Source organism: Micromesistius poutassou, assembly GCF_964030765.1.
Source record: "Micromesistius poutassou genome assembly, chromosome: 9".
Classification (NCBI taxonomy): domain Eukaryota; kingdom Metazoa; phylum Chordata; class Actinopteri; order Gadiformes; family Gadidae; genus Micromesistius; species Micromesistius poutassou.
Window position 1 is genome coordinate 15,960,279 of NC_140279.1, and position 20,682 is coordinate 15,980,960.

Genomic DNA, 20,682 nt, shown 5'->3' on the forward strand with positions numbered 1-20,682 from the left:
GGTAGAGAGACATAGAGAGCGAGCGTGTGAGAAAGAGCGAGCGAGAGGGAGGGGGGAGAGCAACCTAACCACGCCCCCTTTCCATTTGAGCGGACTACAGATACCCGCGCTGCATCATGGGGCAGTGTGTGTTATGCACTAAAATTAGATCCCATTTACATTTTATACATTGAGATGCGGAAATACGGAGATATATCATTTTAAATATTACGCTGGAATTATTTTGATGTTGATCAATGAAAAGTGATCGCTGTTACTGTCCTCTTGGTTTTGCGCGTGCGCACTGTATCACAGGAAGTTTACTACTGAGGCGCACTGCGCGGTTGTTATGTTTTTCAGCAGGAGACACTGGAGGCATTCAAATGAATATATTGTCTATTCTATCTAGTGCCGACGCACACAATTGTATGATGTGATATCATGCCGTCTGCGCCACCAAGCCAGTGACAGAATCATTTTAACGAGTCCGGGTATCAGACTGGTTTTAGTTTGCAGTCCCCAACAGCATCCTCCGTCATGGCTCACTGGACCAAGTTCGAGAAGGATACCGAGAGAGAAACCAAGACCCTGATCAGATGGGCCAGCGGGATCGAGGACGAGGATGACCAGAACTTCCAATTGGCATTCAAGTTTGCATGGTCCAATTTCAAGTGAGTCGCTAACACGATCTGGATTGTAGTCCTTCAGTTATGATGGTCCACGCTGTTGGCGTGACTCCCTTGTCTGTCATTCACCTGTCAGGTTCCACAATTACCTGGACGTCGACAGTCATAAAGTGACCCGCAGCATCAATGGGTAAGTGTTTATCTATTGCATTGAACGATGGGTCGGGGGGTAAGGATAGTATATAGTGCTTATGGTGTTGAAACTGAGGTTCTGGGTTCAAACCCCAATGCCCGCAGTCTACCTGTACTGTAGACATATTTGATTAGATTGATTGAGCCTAAAACCCCATACCGGCTCATTAATGACAACCGACGTCAGTAAGTCTCTTGGGATAAAATCGTGTGCTAAATAGTAGGCCTAAATACTGTTGTTTTTTCTTGTTTTTCAGGATATACGAGAAGCTGATGATCCACTCGGACATAAATAAAGCGGCGTCATGGGCTCGCCTCACTGATGAGTTCCTGAACTCGCCCTTAATGAACGTTGACGGCATTAAGGTAGCTCTGCTTTGTACCGCAGAAAAAACAACACGGTGCAAATCTGCCGGTGATATCTTCCTCTGCGTTATTATAATAAATAATATGTTGTTTTATGTATATATATAAATATGTATATATTTGCTTGCAGACTGATGCTCATTACAGCATACTGTCCATGATGCTTCTGCTAGCGGGGGCGCCCACCAACACAGAGTATGTAGAGAGACCCCGGCTCAAAGAAGCAGGTATGTCCACTACTTTTATAAAATGTACATTACGTTATACGTTAATATACTTAATGATGTTTATCGGGACGTCCCAGGCAATATGTAGCAAAGCAATGATATAATATCATATAATATATATAATATAATATAATATAATATAATTATAAAATATTTTTATATTATTATTTATTACTTACATATTGAATTTCTTTTTTAAAATCCCCATATGATATTGAAGACGCAGTGTTTAAAGTTTGAACTAGCTCTTAGCTTAACACACCTGGACATATCTGTGGTCACTGCTGATCATAGTAAATGATGCTATCAATATATCACATCCTATAACTGATATAGTCCACAAATAAAAAAGGCTGACCGGCCTGTACCTCTCTCTTTGTCTACAATAATCATAGTATCACTATGACACTCCCAACCCCCCTCCCACTCACGCCATCCAGCCAGCCCAGCTTTGCTGGTTCATCACATGGTTTAAAGCCAGTTGGCGTGGACAGAACATTGTTATTGGGGTTTTTGAATTCTGAAAGTCTCCTGCCTTCCCCAAGCTCAATCTTACTTATTACAACTTTGATGATTCATATTCTGCAATGTCGACCAACCCTGAAGCTTACTGCTATTTGTGATTCTTGTGGGTGGTGCAGAAGTGAAGGATACTTTTGACTGGGCCAAGTACCTGATGGAGGATGAAGACCTTGAGTGTGGGCCGTACCCTGACACCCCGGTCAGTACCCCCTCTGTATCACTGAGCTCTGTGTTGTTGTTATTACTAAAGAGACATTAATAAACAAGTAACAAAAGCAGCAACAGAATAATTGCAACTAGTTGTTTTGTATTTTTGCTGTGGTAATAAGTAATGATTCATTAATGAACAAGTAATTACAACTGTTACTAGATATTTACTGCAGTTATTCTTAGCATAACCATAGCCATATAGCTAAGCTCATAATAAAGTAAGCATTCTAAACTCACAACAAGTAGTTCTGGTATTAAATCCCAGTTAAAGTCTATTGTATTGTACACCATTCTATTCTATTCTATATATTCTATTCTAGTCTACTATATTCTTATTTCTTATTCTATATTCTACTGTGCCCTATTCTCTACTAATCTACTCAACAATTTTTTATTGTACTCTCTGTATTTTATTCTATATCATAGGAGTGGTCAGAGGAGGAGAGCGATGAAGAGGACCACCAACAGCCAATCAGCAGAGAGGATTCTGGTATTCAGGTAGACGGAACGCCCCAGGAAGATCAGGACCACACTAACCAGGCGCTCGCCCTCACATGGACAGGTGTGTGTGTGTGCGTGTGTGTGTGTGTGTGTGTGTGTGTGTGCATGCGTGCGTGTGCATGCGTGTGTGTCTGTGTTGGTTTTCAGTGAGTGCCCTGAATATATAAAATAGACAGACAAAAGGAAACTATAGAACATACATAGATGATTAGATTTGGCCACAGTAGATAGAGAACAGAGCCAGTCTGTTAAAACTACTGAACATTGATACATGTTAATCTAAATTCCTGCTGAACCAAGTGTTGCTTGTCTTACTGTATCTCAGTGGGAGAACCGGATGCCAGGGCCTGGCTTGAGCAGCATGTGGTGACCCCGTATTGGGTTACTCACGCCTCCCGGTTCCCCCACAGCCTCCATCTGCATTCCAACCTTCTCAACGTCTGGTACGTGACACCCCTCTCTTGTCCTCACCGTACCTCCCTGCATGACATAAGTCATGCAGGGAGGTACGGGAGGTACACCCACAATTTACAGCACCTAACATCACAGTTTCTCTCTGTAAATTGACGTGCGCACCATAGTTCGCTCAGGCTGAGTAAACCGTTATGATCACTTTATTAGTGTGTATTTAAAAGTTCTCTGCAGTCTTTCTGGAAGCTCCGGGACTCGGAAACTTTCCCCTTGATTTTGAGCAAACTTCTTCAGTTCTGAGTCTCAAAGGGCTTCACAGGCCTGCATTAGACCACATGCCCATCTGAAAAGAGGAAGGGAAAGACAAATTCAGAGATAAACACAGAGGAGGTATCCCTTGTTCCAGGCAACACTAGGGACCAAGTCAAGTCCATTTTATTTGTATAGCACCCAGTCCCATTTCCAGTTTCAATGTCCGTTCCAGTATTAAAGGGCTTCACATGCCACAATATACGACACCCACCTCAACTCGCTAAACGACAAGGAAAACCTCCCCCTAAACCCAGAAACAAAGGTTAAGCTGTTTGAAAAAAGCAGTGCAGCTGGTGCCAGGAACACAGGCTCTGATACAAGGGGGTCAGGTGTTCTTGGCTCAGAGGTAACGCTGGGCTCGTTTTATTTCCTCAACAGGGACCAGTACCTGTACAACACTGACCCATTGTATCTTCCTGAAGACAAGGCCTTTGTGACGGAGACGCAGGTGATACGCGAGACGCTGTGGTAAGAAGGAAGTTCGTCTATTGAACAAAGTTCAGTTGGGAACATCGCCGCTATTTGCCTTTGAATCCAAAACACTGCCCCGTCAGAAATGAGAAGATGGTTCTTTTTTAAATTTATTTCCCAAATGGGAAAGTCATGTGTAACGGAAGCAAGTACAGGACACAGAAGTAGAGATTAAATATGACATTTTTAATAAGAGTAAAATAAACGCAGTACATCACAATATGGGTAGTAGAAATGTAATGCAAAAACATTACTGACAGTCGAGGTAGATATTATTGACAATTTATACCGTCAATGAAAATTGAAAAACCCCTGCTGTCGGTAGTGTGTCCTGACGTCTCCTCTGGTGTCTCTCGGTGTTCAGGCTGCTGTCAGGCGTGAAGAAGCTCTTCATATTCCAGTTCCACGAGGGGAAGGTGTCTGTGAGGAACGACGTAGTGGTGACCCATCTGACCAGCGTGAGATCCTCCTCCGCTAGAACCTTCTAGAAGCCCCGTTTCTAACCTGTGGGTCGGGACCCCATTTTGGGTCCCCTGGTATGCATTACCACGGGATGATGCATATTAGGGGTCGCGGGAGATTTCTGACCTATAACCAATCGATATTTGTTGGTGAAATATAATACATATATTGTATATAAAAAGGTTTGAGAGGTCTCATATATCTGTGTATGTACAAACAGCGACAAGCTACTACATACTACTCTGTGTGGTGCGGTTTGCATACGTCCACTGGGATGTTGGCATTCCCGTAGCCAGCCATGAGGTCACTGAGGTCTGGACCTCAGTCATTTTTTGTAGAGATAAAAAAAATACTTCTAACCTGAACCTACAACTATATACAAAATCAGTGGTTGAGAACTTCTCAGAGATGAGTAAATGCTTGATTCAGTTGAGACTTGTTACTTTGTGTCCGCTGTAGTCTAGTCAGGATTAGTAAAAATTGGTAAAAAGTAAAAAGATGTTATGTCTCATCAGATATGGATCCGTTTGATATTGGCCTAGGTGTCATCAAGGATATTGGTTATTAATAAATCATCACGTGACATGGCATATAACAGATTTGTCTTGTTTTTTTTGGTCAGAGGTCGGATAAAAAAGTCACAAGATCTTTAACACTGTACCTATATTCAGTTCATGATACATGAATCCTAACCTGAACCTAACCTGATGTGTCCTACAGCAGGGCACCGCGGACCACCCTAACAGTCCGTCCTCTCCCTCTGCAGAACTGTCTCCGCTCGGTGCTGGAGGACATCGCCGTGTACGGCCAGGCGGTCTTCAGGCTGCAGCGGTTCATCGACGAGGTCACGGGTCACTCCGCGGAGCCCGGACCCCCACCCCCCAGCTCCTCCTCTGGCTCCCACTGCTCCTCCTCCTCCCACTCCTCGTACCGGGAGCCCCCCTTCCGGACCTACCAGGCCTTCGTGTGGGCCCTCTACAAGTACTTCTCCAGCTTCCGGGAGGAGCTCACCACCATAGAGAAGCAGCTCATCGGCAAAGGTGGGTCTCCGTAGATGATGGCTAAAAGTAAGAAGACATAATTGTGAAAGTTCAATTGTGTAAATTGTTTGTGTGTGTTTGTGTGTGTGTGTGGGTGCATGCGTATGTGAACTTATGTGCATGTGTGGGTGTGTGCGCATGTGAACTTATGTGTGTGTGTGTGTGTGTGTGTGTGTGTGTGTGTGCTCCACCCAGACGAGACGGTGACCCTGTCGGCCGTGCTGGTCCGGCTCCGCCCCCACCTGGCGCAGATCCGCGTCCTCCACAAGGTGTTCTGCACGGGCGTGGCGGAGGTTCCCGTGGAGACCACCAATGTGGTGCGGGCCTCCCACCTCCTCAACACGCTCTACAAGGCCATCATAGAGTACGACAGCGTGGGCGAGGCCTCGGAGCACACGGTGAGGCTCAGGGGGTCAGGGGTCATGAGGGGATGAGGGCTTTGTGGTTTTGTTCATAATCGGTGGTCTCGGGTGAAAAATAAGTTATCCTTTATTGTCCCTTTTTGGGGGAAATTCTTTCTCTGCTTTTGACCCATCCGGGAGTCGGTGAACCGCAGTGCAGCACCTGGGGAGCAATTGGGGGTTTCAGGTGCCTTGCTCAAGGGCACCTCATCCGTGGATGAGGATGTAGGAGAGTTCTGCACAACTACTCGCCCCGTCCATATTTTTGCCTACCGGGACGGTCCATGTGACAAGCTCATCCACAGAGTCTTATGGCCCGACCAATGTCTTAGCGTGAAGGGTAAATCCCGAAGTGTTCAGGAGTTCTGGCCGTCCACAACATTTATAATCCCTTTAATCCCTATTTATTCACATAGTTTTGCTAAGATGTCAATGACCTCAAGCTAAGCTGTAGTCATCCATGACCAGGTTCCCTGTATGCCCAACCTGCTCTTTAGTGACACCTGAACTCACTGAAGTCGCTATGGATGAAAGGGGCTAAATTACTAAATGTAGTTCTTTAATAGTCCGGTGTGATTCACCATTAGTAATGAACCCATTGAAAAGTGGCCCACAGAATCTCTTCACCTATTACCTGTACTCGTGACCCTTTCCAGGGTCTGTGGATACCCACCTTCTCCCCTCCCCCACCCAATATGGTCCCTTCTGAAGTGAATGTGCTGTGTGATTTGCATATATTTGCATATTAGTGCGTGACCAGGGTAGATTAGAGACTTGAGTAGAATAGAAAGCAATCATGCTTTGACTACTTCTGATGTGGTTAAGCTCACTGTTTTGAATATTTAAATATAAAAATATAATAAATAAATAAATAAATATTGGTATAAGTAGTTACATTCCCTATTCTAAACACTGTTTTAGCGGTTTGCCTGGGAGATCTAGTAGCTTATGGGGAACATGTTCCCCCTCTGTGTGTCCAGGTGGCCCTGCTGTTCTCGCTGTGGACCGAGACGGTCCGTCCGTACCTGGAGATTGTGGATGAGTGGATCGTTCACGGACAGCTGTTCGACCCCGCCCGCGAGTTCATCATCCAGAGGTCAGCCTTGGGACCTCTTTATTTACACAACGGATCTTCTGTCAAATCATGATGTTGGTTTGCCTTCTGTGTTTGCTGCTGTAAACCGGAATTTCCACCACAGGGAAATAATAATCCCAGACAGGAAATTCCTGATATAAATTGATTGAGATGAGAAATGTGCGTGTCACAGCAAGAGAAATGTTTTTTTTAAAAGACAAAAATAATAGTACAGAATACATCGCCATCTTATCTTACAGCATCATTAATGCATTCATATCTCAAATAGACATTCTAACCCCGGCCCTAACCCCTCCCCTCCCTCCAGGAACAAAGACGTGCCGGTGAACCACCGGGACTTCTGGTACGCCACCTACACGCTGTACAGCATCTCGGAGCCCGTGGAGGGGGAGGACCGGATGAACGACGCAGGCAGCGGCAGCTCCGCCGGGGAGCAGACCTCCGGGGCCGGGGGCCGGCAGCCCACCATGGTCTCCTTCCTCAAGCCCGTCCTCAAGCAGATCATCATGGCGGGCAAGAGCATGCAGCTGCTCAAGAACCTGGACTGCAAGGAGAGCGCGCCGGGCGACAGCGCCTCTAGAGGTGAGTGTCGGCATGACGGGTGGGGACTTTGATTCGTTTTCTCCGGTTGTGTTTTACGTAGTAAGAATGGCTGCAGTGTTTTTGTTTCGCAAGCGTGGTAGCAGGCAGGAGTTCACACGGGATGATGATGAAAAATACAATCTGTTTATTTTTGTAACTTAGAAGGACAGTTAGAGGTTTTCACAAACTAGGTGCCATCCGTTCCAAGGTGCTTTAGATTAAAGTGATTATATATAATTATGCATATATTTAGTTCATCATACATTAATCATAACCAACTTCACATGTGTGCCATGTACAATGGATTTACATTGATAAGCAAGCAAAACCTGTAGTACCGGTAGTTTATCTTTTATCTTGTTTCTTAGGCCAACCTGTGTGTGTGTGTGTGTTTCTGTGTTTTCACATACGTGCGTGCGCATGTGTTCTAGATGCGGAGAGGAAAAGCTTGTACACTTTGTTCCTGGAGTCGGTTCAGTCGCGGCTCTGTCGCCGGGACGACTCGCCCCTGGATGCGGTAACCGAGCAACAGGCCACCAAGCGCAGCCTGATCAAGATGCAGTCCATTGTGGCGCAGCACCTGCAGATTGACGACATCCATGACCCGCTACTCGCCATCAACTTTGCCAGGTGAGCGGTCGCCATCGGTCACAGTGGTTTATCCGATTGGTAACCATGGCTACAGGTGGGGGCTCTCCATCTTCCGGCCTTAAATTAGACTACATTAGATTAAATACCGGCAGAGGTTTTGGAGAACAAACTGGAAAAGCCACCAGTCTTTAGATGGGAAGAGTAAATTCAATTCAATTGTGTTTGTATAGCGCTTAATCACAGTTACAGTCTCAAAGGGATTTACAGGCCATATATTCATGACACCTCCTAACCCAAGCCCCCCAAAGGGAAAAGGAAACACTCCCTTAATTAACAAGGAGGAAATCTTGCAAAGCAACGCAGAGGGGTGGATCCCTCCCATCCGGGGATGGTGAGGAGTGACATGGGTGCCGTCATTGACATACAAGAACAAATATGAAATGTTTGTATGGCTTTATGCTCACTCACTCACTCACTCACTCACTCACTCACTCACTCACTCGCTCACTCACTCACACACTAGCACAGTAACTGGGTTGCAACCTCACAGTGGTTGTACACAACCACAACAAAGGACCCCCCCTGGTCTCTTTCGATCCATGATCCAGACCCCAGACCCACTAGTGAGACCACCATGACCCAGCTCCCCCCTCAAACATATATTCGTTTGGCTGCAGTTCCCTGAACCTCCGGTATGACACAGTCATCAGTGACTACTAGGACTAATGACCATGTCTTCCCCCCACCCCACCCCCCAGGCTTTACTTGGAGCAGAGCGACTTCCACGAGCGCTTCTCCGGCGGGGAGTTCATCGTGGACCGCTCCTCCCAGTCGGTGACGTGTCAGAGCTTCGAGCTGACGCTGCGCTCCTGCTTGTACCCCCACATCCAGCGCAGATACATCCAGTGCTGCGGGAACCTCATGACCACGCTCAAGAAGGACTACAAGTTAGCATCAAGCCTTACTTTTAGCATAGCGGGGGGGGTGATGATGTTGATGATGCTATGCTAGGCTTTGCTATGCTATAGGAATGGTTTGGAACGCCTTAATGTGACCTTTTGACTTTTGTCTGCATTATGCTATATTTTATAACAAACCACTTGATGGGAACTTTTGACGATTGAAGCTTTGCTCGATCAGGCTAGGCTGTCCATACAATATTAAATGTGTTGACAGGTTGCTGGAGTACCTCCAGGCCATGAGGAATTACTTCCTGCTGGAGGCCGGGGACACCATGTACGACTTCTACACGGCTATCTTTGAGCGCGTGCTGGAGAAGGAGAGCTGGCAGCAGCTGTCCTTCCTCAACGCTCAGCTGCAGGAGGCAGTGGGGCAGCGCCACCCGGAGGACAGCAGCAGGTACTGCACCCAGAAGAGATATTAATGGAAACACATACGGTTATGCAAGACGTATACAAAGTTAGTTAATATATGCTATTTACTATATATATCACGTTTAATAAACACAAAGGCTGTTATTAAAGACATATACATGGTTAATAAACACAGACTGTTATAAAGACATATACACCGTTAATAAACATATAGACTGTTATTAAAGATGTATAAATGATTAATAAACACATGCTGTTATTAAGGACATACACCATTAAAGTTAGATAGATGTAGATAAGCATTTTCAAAATAACCCTAACCCTGTTTCCCCAGGCTGTCTATCTTCCTGGAGACCAGCGAACCAGCCCGCAAGAAGCAGCCGGTCCACAACCTGGACGTCCTGACCCTGAGCTACAAGGTAACCCGTGTGTCACCCTGTGTGTGTTCTTCTCATCTCCTCTGGGTCTCAGAGGCGGCCCTGAATAAACACCCTCCCCTTGTCTCCGCTCCCCAAGGTCCCCTGGCCCGTGGACATCGTCATCAGCACAGAGTGCCAGCGCATCTACAACCAGGTGTTCCTGCTGCTGCTGCAGATCAAATGGGCCAAGTACTGCCTGGACACGGTCCGGTTCAGCGGTAAGTAGCTTGTGGCTTGAAGCACACACTCAGGCTCTTGAAGTACCCAGTCAGATTCGGGGCTTCAAGGAAAAGGAAAAGGAAAAATGCTGTCACTTCATCTGTTCCACAACCCTCTCTCTTTTATTTGAATACTGCTGTATTGTCCCCCAAATAATTAATATAGACATAATATGTACATAATTGACTCATGAACTCTTGCATTATTTAAATGGAGGTACTTAAAGTGAGAGAACAAAAGGGTGTATTGTACATAGAAGGATCCACAGCGTACGTTCCAAACAGGAGAGAAAAACTGGATAAAAAAAAAGGTGAAGCAAAATACATGGCTACAAGACTTTTATTTTCTTAACCTCAATAATTTGCTTGCTACTTCCTCTAGATCTGACGTCAGCCACTCAGAGAGCAGACGGGGGCGTGGCCGGGGAGGGGGCGTCGGCCAGGGAGGGCATAAACCAGCAGATCCACCGCATGTGTCTGCTGCGGGTCAAGCTGATGCACTTCGTCAACAGCCTCCACAACTACATAGTGACCCGGGTACGGCCAGAGCCACTAGCAACAGGCCAGGCCATTCTCTTTTATCTCTACCTATCTTCAGAGGTCATTAGAGTTGATGATTAGACTCAATTCGATTTGGAAACATCATTGTTCAGGAAAATGTAATTGTGCACACACAATGTTTTTGTAAACGTAAGAAAACTGAATTGTCTTTTGCTAAGAGTGATATCATTTAAGAGCTTATAAGAGACAGAAAACTGTTTTAAAGAGAAACTAGTAAAAGGAAAGGAAAAATTATTTTGATTAAATAAATCAAAAAGTACAAAAAAAGACTAGTCTATGTTCCACAATAAAGTAGCGACATGCTCTCCATGAGCTTGACATTGAACCTCTGTGTTTCCTGTGAACCTGGCCTGGTAGATCCTGCACAGCACGGGTCTGGAGTTCCAGCACCAGGTCCAGGAGGCTAAAGACCTGGACCAGCTGATCAAGATCCACTACAGATACCTGTCCACCATCCACGACCGCTGCCTGCTCAGAGAGAAGGTAGCCCACACCTGGAGAGACTGTGGCGGCTTTATGTCGTGCAACGCATGTTTCCCAAAAACGTTTCCGCCTGTGTCGCCCTTATTTTGTCTGACCATTTTTGCGAACCCAACTTCTGAAGTGTTTTATGCATCTGCATCCCCACACATAAGTTTACCCCAATCAACATCTGCCTGTAAAATCAAGTGAAACTCTAAATTAAACGATTTTTGATTTTAAGTTTTGATATACAGTGCCTCGCAGAACCAGTAGAGCGCTAAGCATCTGACGTGAACAGTCTTCCACGCGGTGTTCCCTCAGGTCAGCTTCGTGAAGGAAGCCATCATGAAGGTCCTCAATCTGGTCCTCATCTTCTCAGACCGCTGGCAGGCCGGCTTCGGAGCCTGGAAGTGAGTGAGCTCATTCAAAAACATTCATTATTTGATTTGATTTGATTTACCTTTTGCTCAAATGTAAGGTAAAAAAACAACAATACACGGTTTTACCCTCATTTCTCCTGAATGACATAAAAGATGAACAAAGTTAATGGCAGTTACAAACTGTGGAATAATGTATTCATTACAGAACGGCCTAAGATAAACAATGTGAAATGGCACTGTGAATTTCAGGATTGAGTCGATAGACAAGATGGAGTCTGACTTTAAGAACTGCCACATGTTCCTGGTGACCATCCTGAACAAGGCCGTCTGCCGAGGCTCCTTCCCTCACCGTGAGTGCTGTATACATGTGACGTAATTATACATTGACTGTTGTATATTTAATATGTTTATTAACCTACTTTTTATGTAAAGTGTCCTTTGGTTCCATGAATGTCACTCCAAATGCTAAAAAGATCTCGCTATTGATACACGGTTGGATGATCTGCCTGACCTCTGACCTCTGACCTCTGACCTCTGACCCCGTGTTCCCAGTGGAGTCCCTGGCCCTGTCGCTGATGGCGGGCTTCGAACAGTGCTGAAGAAACCATTCATGAGGTCACCGCCTTCACGTTTTCACCGCTGCGATGACGCAGTTGTGATGTCACAGTCCTGATGCCAATGTCACAGTCGTGATGTCCCGGTTGTGATGTCACAATCCTGATGCCAATGTCACAGTCGTGATGTCCCGGTTGTGATGTCACAATCCTGATGCCAATGTCAGTCGTGATGTCCCAGTTGTGATGTCACAATCCTGATGGTCATGTCACAGTCGTGACGTAATTTGACGTCCGCGAGTCCCAGTTGTGATGTCACAGTTGTGATGGCACAGTTGTGATGGCACAATGTCACTGCCCTGATGTCCCGATGTGATGCCACCGTTGTGATGTCATCATCTTCACAGCGAGAGACTATGCCCCTCCCCCACCTCACTGTATAGAAGGACTTGAGGAAGTGATGGAGATTTTAGATGGTGTTTATATGAATATTTAATGTTGGTGGTGATTGTGTAACCCCTTAAAAACGGTAAAGCTTTCGATACCATTTCATGTTATGTTGGACTTGCTTTTCCATTGCATTGTTGACATATGATCATATTAAATTATTTTTGCACAAACTCATGAGTCATGATGGTGCTAATTTGTTGCTGTATTTAAACTATTTAACATTTTTGGGGCTCAAAAGAGTTGCAGACACTTGTCTTTTCTGGATACCTCAGCTACCTCATGTTAATAGGACTTAATTACATCATTAACATCATAGGATTTCAGTTATCATTTGAGGAAAATAGATACATTCTGAATCTGCAGAAGAGAAGGAACAAACCACAGAAACCCTAAGAGATAAGGCAATAGATCATTTTTTTTTTTTAAATTTAACAGATGGAAAATGAGTGTTTGGAAATGTGTGTATTCTCTTGTGTATATTCAACTTCTCAACAAAGTTCAAAGGTCCTGACTGGAAGATACATTTATAGCCCAGAGCATAGGCAATTTAGTCTGATGTAACGGCCTACAACACCAGCTCCTTTAACAATAAATGTTGATAGCTACAGCTGTATGTATAGTGTCGTAAGACACAAGAAAGAAAATACCTTGCAGTAAGTGTGTTATAACATTTACACACAAACACACACATGAGCACAGATTCAACACTATGTTTTGGTTGAGTAGTGATTTCTTAATCATAGAAGTATACATATAACTTCATATCATAATGTAATGTCACTCGTTATGACCAACTAAGGATTAACATAATGCATGCAATCTTAGAATGCAAGAAAAGTAAAAACGTACGGAGTAATTGTTTGGAGTAAATCGTTTTCGGGTTTTGGTAAACAGGGGGGAGGCCCTGATCTCAAAAGATACCATGAATGTCTTTGATGTGATCTCATCCCGCAGGTCCCTAGTGGCCGTGTTCCGCACCGCAAGCCTGACATCAGTTTCCTGTTGAGTTTTCCTGTTCAGGACAGGAACTCCTGCTCGGCTGTCCGCCCTGATCACAGCGACCAGAAGGCAGATCACGAAAAAAATACGCCTGGATAGTTTTGACTTCTCAATCATTTCAAAAACCAACTGCAAGAGGATTTCACACCCCGACCGGCGGCCGCGGCCACAAATGGCGATTTAGAAACTTTAAAGCCAACTTCTGTGGGGAAAAACCACTTCGGGTGAGTCCTTTGGAAGTTGAGGTTTCCAAACTCTGCCCGAACTTGCATGCGATAAAGTTTTGCGACGTTTCACGGTGTTGTCATTCTAACGACTCTGATGGTCCATCGGTTGTTTTAGAGTGTTTTTATTTCTAATGATGGTGTGTGTGTGTGTGTGTGGGCTTCCCCTGATTACAGTTTATTGGTTTTGAGGGTGTTTCGCAGGGACATAGGCCCGATCGGTGACTAATCTCGGTGTGTGAGCACAGATAACCACAAATGTAGGAGGAGGACAGGAATTCGGCAATGCCCGCCGCTCTAAATGCTGCCTGTATGTCAATGGCTGTAACACCAAAATACACATTTGAGGTCCGCAGCAATCACTGTGGTTCACTTTGAGGAATCCACGGGGACGGACCCATTTTATGGCCCCGTGTTGAACGTATCCCCTCCCTTGCACGGATATATACTGTAGATCTGCAAATGGTCGTTGGATCTATTCCGTTTCGAGATCTATCCCAGTCCCGGTCCCAGCGTAATTAACCTAACACTGTAACATTGTTAGGTTGATAATTGTTGTAATATTTTATCAAATATATGCAGTTGCCAGGTCTCTTCATGCAGAGCAACAGGCAAGGCAAAATAAAAGAGAGGGGAACGTTGTGGAGGATACTTGGGAATATTGTAGTGTCCTTTTTCCATGTTGATATAATTGCATCTTGATACAGTTTAAGTTGTCCCCCGGTGTGATGAAACGACCCAGATCGAGAGGTAATACAGTATATTATATTATAAATATAAAAAAAATAGCCTACTTGCAGTGTGTTTAGTCTTTCTCAAAGTATAGCTCGCAGGTATACGTACCTGCAATTTAATGCATGTATACAAATTAATACATTTTCTTGTTTGTTTGACAGAAATAAATGAAAACGAATTATTATTATCATGATTATAATTTCCTATAACGTAAACATTACTCCCAAATCCTCATACCCTTTGCTTTTTATATCTGGGTCAGCATCATCCTCAAACATCCCACGCAAGATGTAATATACCCCTTTTCCACCGTCCAAATAATATCATGCTGTTTGTCTCATACACAGACAGACACAGAGTGGGTCATTAGTTTTATTGTAAGTCATTTAGCGTCCACTTTCATCCAAAACGACTTGCAGTGAATTCAGAAGTTAGATCATACAGAGACAGGTCATTAAGAAGCAGGTAGAGGTGAGACAGTGAATTAGGATCCATTTCATTAAGGAGCCGGTAGGGGTTAGATAGAGAAAGGTAATTAAGGTGCAGGTAGGGGTTAGGGGGCATCTTGCTTAATGAACCTTAACAAACGTACAAATACTTAATCACAGGCTGTTGCCTAAACCATAAACTCAAACCTAGAACCTAGTTTTTTTGTTACATTAGATGTAAACAACTACAAAGTTGCACCGTTGTTTGGACGTTTCTGGGTCAAACACCAAGGCTACTAAAATACTGTTAATGGCACATGAAGCTAGCATGCTGCTTGTGTTACAGAGCCATTAAGTATGTTTAGTAAGGGCTGGAGGGACATTAGGTCTGTCAAGTACTGAGAGTTTTCCCATCAAGCAACACACACCCTGCTGAGATGAGGATAGGTGGTGTGTGTACAACCTCACTGTCTGTGTCAACGTGACGACTTTTATTCAGACACTCTGGTGACCTGGCACAGGTAGTGAGCAGGTCAGCTTCTTGGTCTGGTAAGCTCCTTACAGTTTAAGAATGGAAAGGACACACACACACACACACACACACACACACAGTTTAATTGTTTTATTTAGGGCAACCTAAATACAAAAGATTATACAGGACATACATATTAGTAGATCAGTAGAACAAATGTTTAACATGTCAGCAGCAGTAGTTAAACACAAACTAACACTTTTCACAGGTACAGATAGCAGTGTCTTGACACACACACACACACACCAGGCTGCTACTCTAGCACAATAACAGACAAAACCGCATAATTCCTTAATTCCTCTTCTTACTTATTCTGTCTGTGTGACAATCAAACTATAACTTAGTTGATTGATACAATTGATTATAATTATGATAATAGCCCAAAATGAGGAAAAATAACACACCATCTAGACACCACCTCCTCTGGTGAAACATTGTGTGGATGTTGGGTCGTTCCCCTGCTCTGGTGAAACAATGAGTTGCAGTTGGGTCTTTTTTTTCGTCTGCTCATAATTGTGTCACATGGTTATAATTAGATCCAATCTGAAAGGTCATTTATCTATCTATTAGTGTTTGAATAGAAGTGATCCGGGTTTCTAATCAACGTCTTGTTCGGTAGAGTGAAGCCGTATAGTCCTTAAGAGGAACTCTTTTTGGTCTTCCTTTTTTAGTTTTTCGATTTGAGCCTGCAAAGAAGAACGTGACCTATTCAGCATTTAAAAAGCTGAAGTCTGACGCTTAAAGTATTTCGGCCTCAAGTTCCTTTATATCTACCCTTCATATTGGATCAACTGTTTCCCTTATCTTGAAACATTTAGTTGTTTGTGTAGCGCTTTGAGTCCAAGCTGGTATTGGATAATGTGTAAAGTATAGTCAGCTTAAAATGGATGTCACTCATTTCATGGCTTTCTCTCCCCCCTAATGTTATTTTGGCTCGGGAGAAAAGCTTTCAACTGTGATGCACAGTTTGACTTGGACCCGGATTCCATTAGCAAAGCGACCGTTTCCTATTTTGTTCAATACTGCTCTTGGTTCCTCGTTTGTGTTTATATTGAGTCAGCTTGTGACAGGGAGGAAGCTCTGAAGTCTGATAAATGCACCACTTTCAGCTCTGAATGTGCTCAGAAGGAGACGGCTAAGGAAGGAAGAGGAGCACGTACTCCAGGCTGTAGTTCTGAGATGAGTGGGTGAAAGGATGGATGAGTGGGTGAATGGGTTTGTCTTTGCTATAGTCATCCTGGAAATAAATGTATTTGCAATACAGGCATATAATACACTGTGGTTATGGTGTAATAATACTAATGACAAGACTAGTTTGGATTAGGTATGAAGTACACAAAAATATACAAAATAGGAAATATAAAATACAAATTCTGATAGCCCTGTGTTGACTCTCATTGAGAGTTGATAAACAAGTATGGAAAATAAGAAGTGAACAAAGAGATATTTTACTGCTAATAATACTACTTAACCTCAACCACACCAAGCCCTAACCAAACCTCACACTACCCAGACCTTAACATAAAACCTTTGACAGTAACCACCCCAAAACCATATCTTAACCACTCCAAACCCTTGTAACCACCATCTCTCATCAAACACATTAAAGGTGCCATGACATGCCACCAGGTGTGGTGTGATTAGCCGTTACAAGCCGTTTTGGAAATCAGCCCCTTAAGACATCACAGGTGTGCGTGTCCACCTAGATGTGTGACAGATAGATGAGCAACGTGGGCTACAGTCCACTGGGCAGGCTGGTAGACTGATCTATCCCGCACACATCTAGGTGGACACGCCCACTTTCTGCCCCTTATGAAGTCATAAGGGGCAGATTTCCAAAACGGCTTGTAATGGCTAATCACACCACACCTGGTGGCATGTCATGGCACCTTTAACCTTTTAGTTTTTTTATGGGTTCAGTTTCACCTGACTACTTTACGCTGTCAATCATATGGATCATTCCATCATTAATACGAGTGGCAACACACACACACACACACACACACACACACACACACACTACACCTTGTCGTTCTGCATTCATTATAGGGGTGGAGAAATGTTTATTTATTTATAACCTACTTTTTGAACCTACTTTCTGAACTTTCCGACCGTGATCTGTGGTTTGCGTGAACTTCCTCTTTCTTTGCCCAAATTTGATCACTGGAGACTTATTCTGTTTCCTGTGCACACTTATAAAGTACACGTGTTCGGAGACAGCAATACAAGTTGACATGTGTGCTGTACCGCATATCAATGGATCATTTATACACCAATATACTTCTTCTTGAAGTCAGGTTCCTGCGCTTCAAGAAAAAAGTAGTTGGTCTTGAGAGAAAAACAACATTTTAGAATATACTGAATTATTTGTTATTAATTCAGTGATATCTTGTTGGTGCTTTTGGTTTAAAATTTAAAAAGAAAGGAAAAACAGCTAGTGTATTTATCTTCTTGCTGTAAGCTACTGCAATGCACAGTGTGTGTTGTGTTGTGAGTGTGTTGATAATGCTATTTTGTATGATTTGACCACAGATTAAACCACCCGATGAAACTAATCACCAAGTTTAAAGGAGCGAGTTACATTACTTATGTGCTAGCTGACTTAAATGGTTTAAAAACCTCCCCTCCTCCTCCTCAGAATGGCCTCCACGGTGACCCTGGAGGACGCCCTCTCCAACGTGGACCTCCTGGAGGAGCTGCCTCTCCCCGACCAGCAGCCCTGCATCGAACCCCTGCCCTCCTCCCTCATATACCAGGTCAGACCCTCACCCCTCCTCCCCCATATACCAGGTCAGACCCTCACCCCTCCTCCCCCATATACCAGGTCAGACCCTCACCCCTCCTCCCCCATATACCAGGTCAGACCCCCACCCCTCTCCCTCCCCCTCCTCCCCCATATACCAGGTCAGACCCTCACCCCTCCTCCCCCATATACCAGGTCAGACCCTCACCCCTCCTCCCCCATATACCAGGTCAGACCCTCACCCCTCTCCCTCCCCCTCCTCCCCCATATACCAGGTCAGACCCTCACCCCCCCCTCCCTCACCCCTGCCCTCCTCCCTCATATACCAGGTCAGACCCTCACCCCTCCTCCCCCATATACCAGGTCAGACCCTCACCCCTCTCCCTCCCCCTCCTCCCTCATATACCGGGTCAGACCCTCCTCCCTCCCCCCTCCTCCTCCCCCATATACCAGGTCAGACCCTCACCCCTCTCCCTCCCCCTCCTCTCTCATACACACCTCCAGCCCACCTATCTACTCACCCTTGGCCCCCATTATCCCATATTGTTGTAAAGCACTTTGTTGTACAGTAAAATTTAAATTTTAAGTACTTTTTCTCTCTTCTCTTTCTCTGTGTCGGACTCACTCTGTCTCTCTGTCTGTCTCTCTGTCTCTGTCTCTCTCTCTGTCTCCCTGTCTCTGTCTGTCCCTCCCTAGCCGAACTTCAACACCAACTTCGAGGACAGGAATGCGTTTGTCACGGGCATCGCGCGCTACATTGAGCAAGCCACCGTTCACTCCAGCATGGTAAGACCCAAATAGACCCTTAAGATCAACCCTTTATTGCCCTTCATCTACTGAAGATCAACTCTTTATTGGTCTTCCTCTACTGAATATCAGCTCTTTATCGCTCTTCATCTACTGAAGATCAACTCTTTATCGCTCTTCCTCTACTGAAGATCAGCTCTTTATCGCTCTTCATCTACTGAAGATCAGCTCTTTATCGCTCTTCATCTACTGAAGATCAACTCTGTATCGCTGTTCCTCTACGGATCATCATGGGTACTTTTATCCAGCCAAAACAATTCAAAACTTTATTCACAAAAAGCAATTAACACCAAATTGAATTTGTATGAACAGTTTTATAAGCACATTAATAATACAACTCTACAAGTAGGCTCATTCAGATATTGCTGAATGAAAGAAACAAACATTGAAAAGCAACAAAGGCTGCATTAAAACGTTTTCATTTACGTCACTTTGACTTTATTCATTAAACTGCAGCGCTTGCACTGTAATGATGGGCTAGAATTTTCCAGGGGAAGATGGCTTTGTGTGATGGTCCGTCCCGTTGTGTTTATAGAGTTAGCTGCAGGCCTGACCACCCTGTCTGCCCTCTGGCTGTGGACCAAATGGGTGCTTAGTGGCCGGTCTGCCGGAGCTGAAGTGCTTTGAGTCTAATTAGCACATGGCTAATTGCTGTTTTATACCGTAAGCACGCGGTAAAGAGCTCTTAGTGTTCCGTGGACCGCACCGAACTGCCAACACGCCATCGCCATCTTGGATCCAACCCTTCTAGAAGAATTGCTGTTTTGTTGTCTTTTTAGTATTTTAGGTTGAAAACTATAAACGTGTATTTTGTTCTCATTCCAGCTTGACGTTGTTGACTTTGTTTTTCGGTTTTGTTATGAGATTGATACCAAATCTAGCTAGATGTTTGTCCTTTTACTTTATTTAAAATATTACACATGGCAATATTAAACATTATACATTAAGTCCTTTTACTCTTGACAAACCTTTTATATTTGTAACATTACTTTACATTTAACATGGTCAGAGACCTGGCTCAGACTAGTATTAAAAGGTCAATATTACCCTTATGATCTCTTGTATGTTGTTTCAAATATAAAGACTAGACTCTATTACTGGCCTTTTTAGTCTTCTCAATGTTATAGATTTAAGTTGGCGGATATTCTAGTGGTTAAGATGTTAGACTCCCAGCTTAACGGTTCTGGGTTCAAACCCCAATGTCACCAGGCTAACTTGCAAGCATCCCTGAGCAAGATGACCCCTAACCTAGGCCTGGGCGATATGGCTGAAAGACATATCACGATATAACTTGATCGATATTGTTAACTATTGATCATTTTAATGACCTAAAAAGACTAGGAATTACCATGCTGGATTTAAACACTTCTGTTTAACGCTTAATATGACCTTCCACTTCCACTGTCTTCATTGATAAATACTCCAGTGTCGATACAACAATGAAAAACACTCAAATATTGTAAATAAGTATGGAACCGTGTTTGTGTAACAAACCCAGCTGCTAGATTATTTGGTGGTCCAGTGTCTTATCGATATATATTGAACATGTTTTATATTGATATTGATCAAAAGTCTATCACGATCCGATAATTTATTGTTTTATTGCCCAGGCCTACCCTAACCCCTACCTGCTCCTTACTGTCATGCATCACTGCAAGTCACTTAGTAATAGCATCTGCTGAATGACTAAATGGTCAATATAAATGTGTTCTCGTGTGTGTGTTCCCCAGAATGAGATGCTGGAGGAGGGCCAGGAGTACGCCGTCATGCTGTACACCTGGAGGAGCTGCTCCCGGGCCATTCCACAGGTACCATGTGATCCTGTGATGTCACTTTCACTTTTTTTA

General features: G+C 44.2%; 2 protein-coding genes across 2 annotated transcripts in view; both read left to right on the forward strand.

Moving 5' to 3' along the window:
• Positions 1-325: 325 nt before the first annotated feature.
• On the forward strand, positions 326-12,522 carry tubgcp5 (tubulin gamma complex component 5). The gene is made up of 23 exons (XM_084473446.1): positions 326-650; positions 742-795; positions 1,055-1,163; positions 1,294-1,390; positions 2,032-2,111; positions 2,549-2,684; positions 2,949-3,066; positions 3,725-3,814; positions 4,182-4,275; positions 5,046-5,319; positions 5,515-5,717; positions 6,701-6,816; positions 7,124-7,398; positions 7,830-8,028; positions 8,748-8,936; positions 9,166-9,348; positions 9,658-9,742; positions 9,840-9,960; positions 10,343-10,497; positions 10,879-11,004; positions 11,305-11,393; positions 11,613-11,713; positions 11,916-12,522. The coding sequence occupies exons 1-23, from the start codon at positions 517-519 to the stop codon at positions 11,960-11,962; spliced, it is 3,075 nt and encodes a 1,024-aa protein (XP_084329572.1). The 5' UTR covers positions 326-516; the 3' UTR covers positions 11,963-12,522.
• An 888-nt stretch (positions 12,523-13,410) lies between these two features.
• cyfip1 (cytoplasmic FMR1 interacting protein 1) overlaps positions 13,411-20,682 on the forward strand; it is a 28,719-nt gene continuing 21,447 nt past the window's right edge. Inside the window, exons 1-4 of the mRNA XM_084473224.1 lie at positions 13,411-13,590; positions 17,924-18,041; positions 18,725-18,814; positions 20,566-20,643. Coding sequence (XP_084329350.1) covers positions 17,925-18,041; positions 18,725-18,814; positions 20,566-20,643 — 285 coding nt within the window. The 5' untranslated portion in view covers positions 13,411-13,590; position 17,924. The remainder of the gene's footprint in view (positions 13,591-17,923; positions 18,042-18,724; positions 18,815-20,565; positions 20,644-20,682) is intronic.

Bases quoted from the DNA above. Each gene is read 5' to 3' on its own strand.
- tubgcp5 (XM_084473446.1), top strand. From the start codon at position 517: ATGGCTCACTGGACCAAGTTCGAGAAGGATACCGAGAGAGAAACCAAG. The intron at 796-1,054 runs GTAAGTGTTTAT...CTTGTTTTTCAG, and splicing joins GTGACCCGCAGCATCAATGG to GATATACGAGAAGCTGATGA. The intron at 1,391-2,031 runs GTATGTCCACTA...TGGGTGGTGCAG, and splicing joins ACCCCGGCTCAAAGAAGCAG to AAGTGAAGGATACTTTTGAC.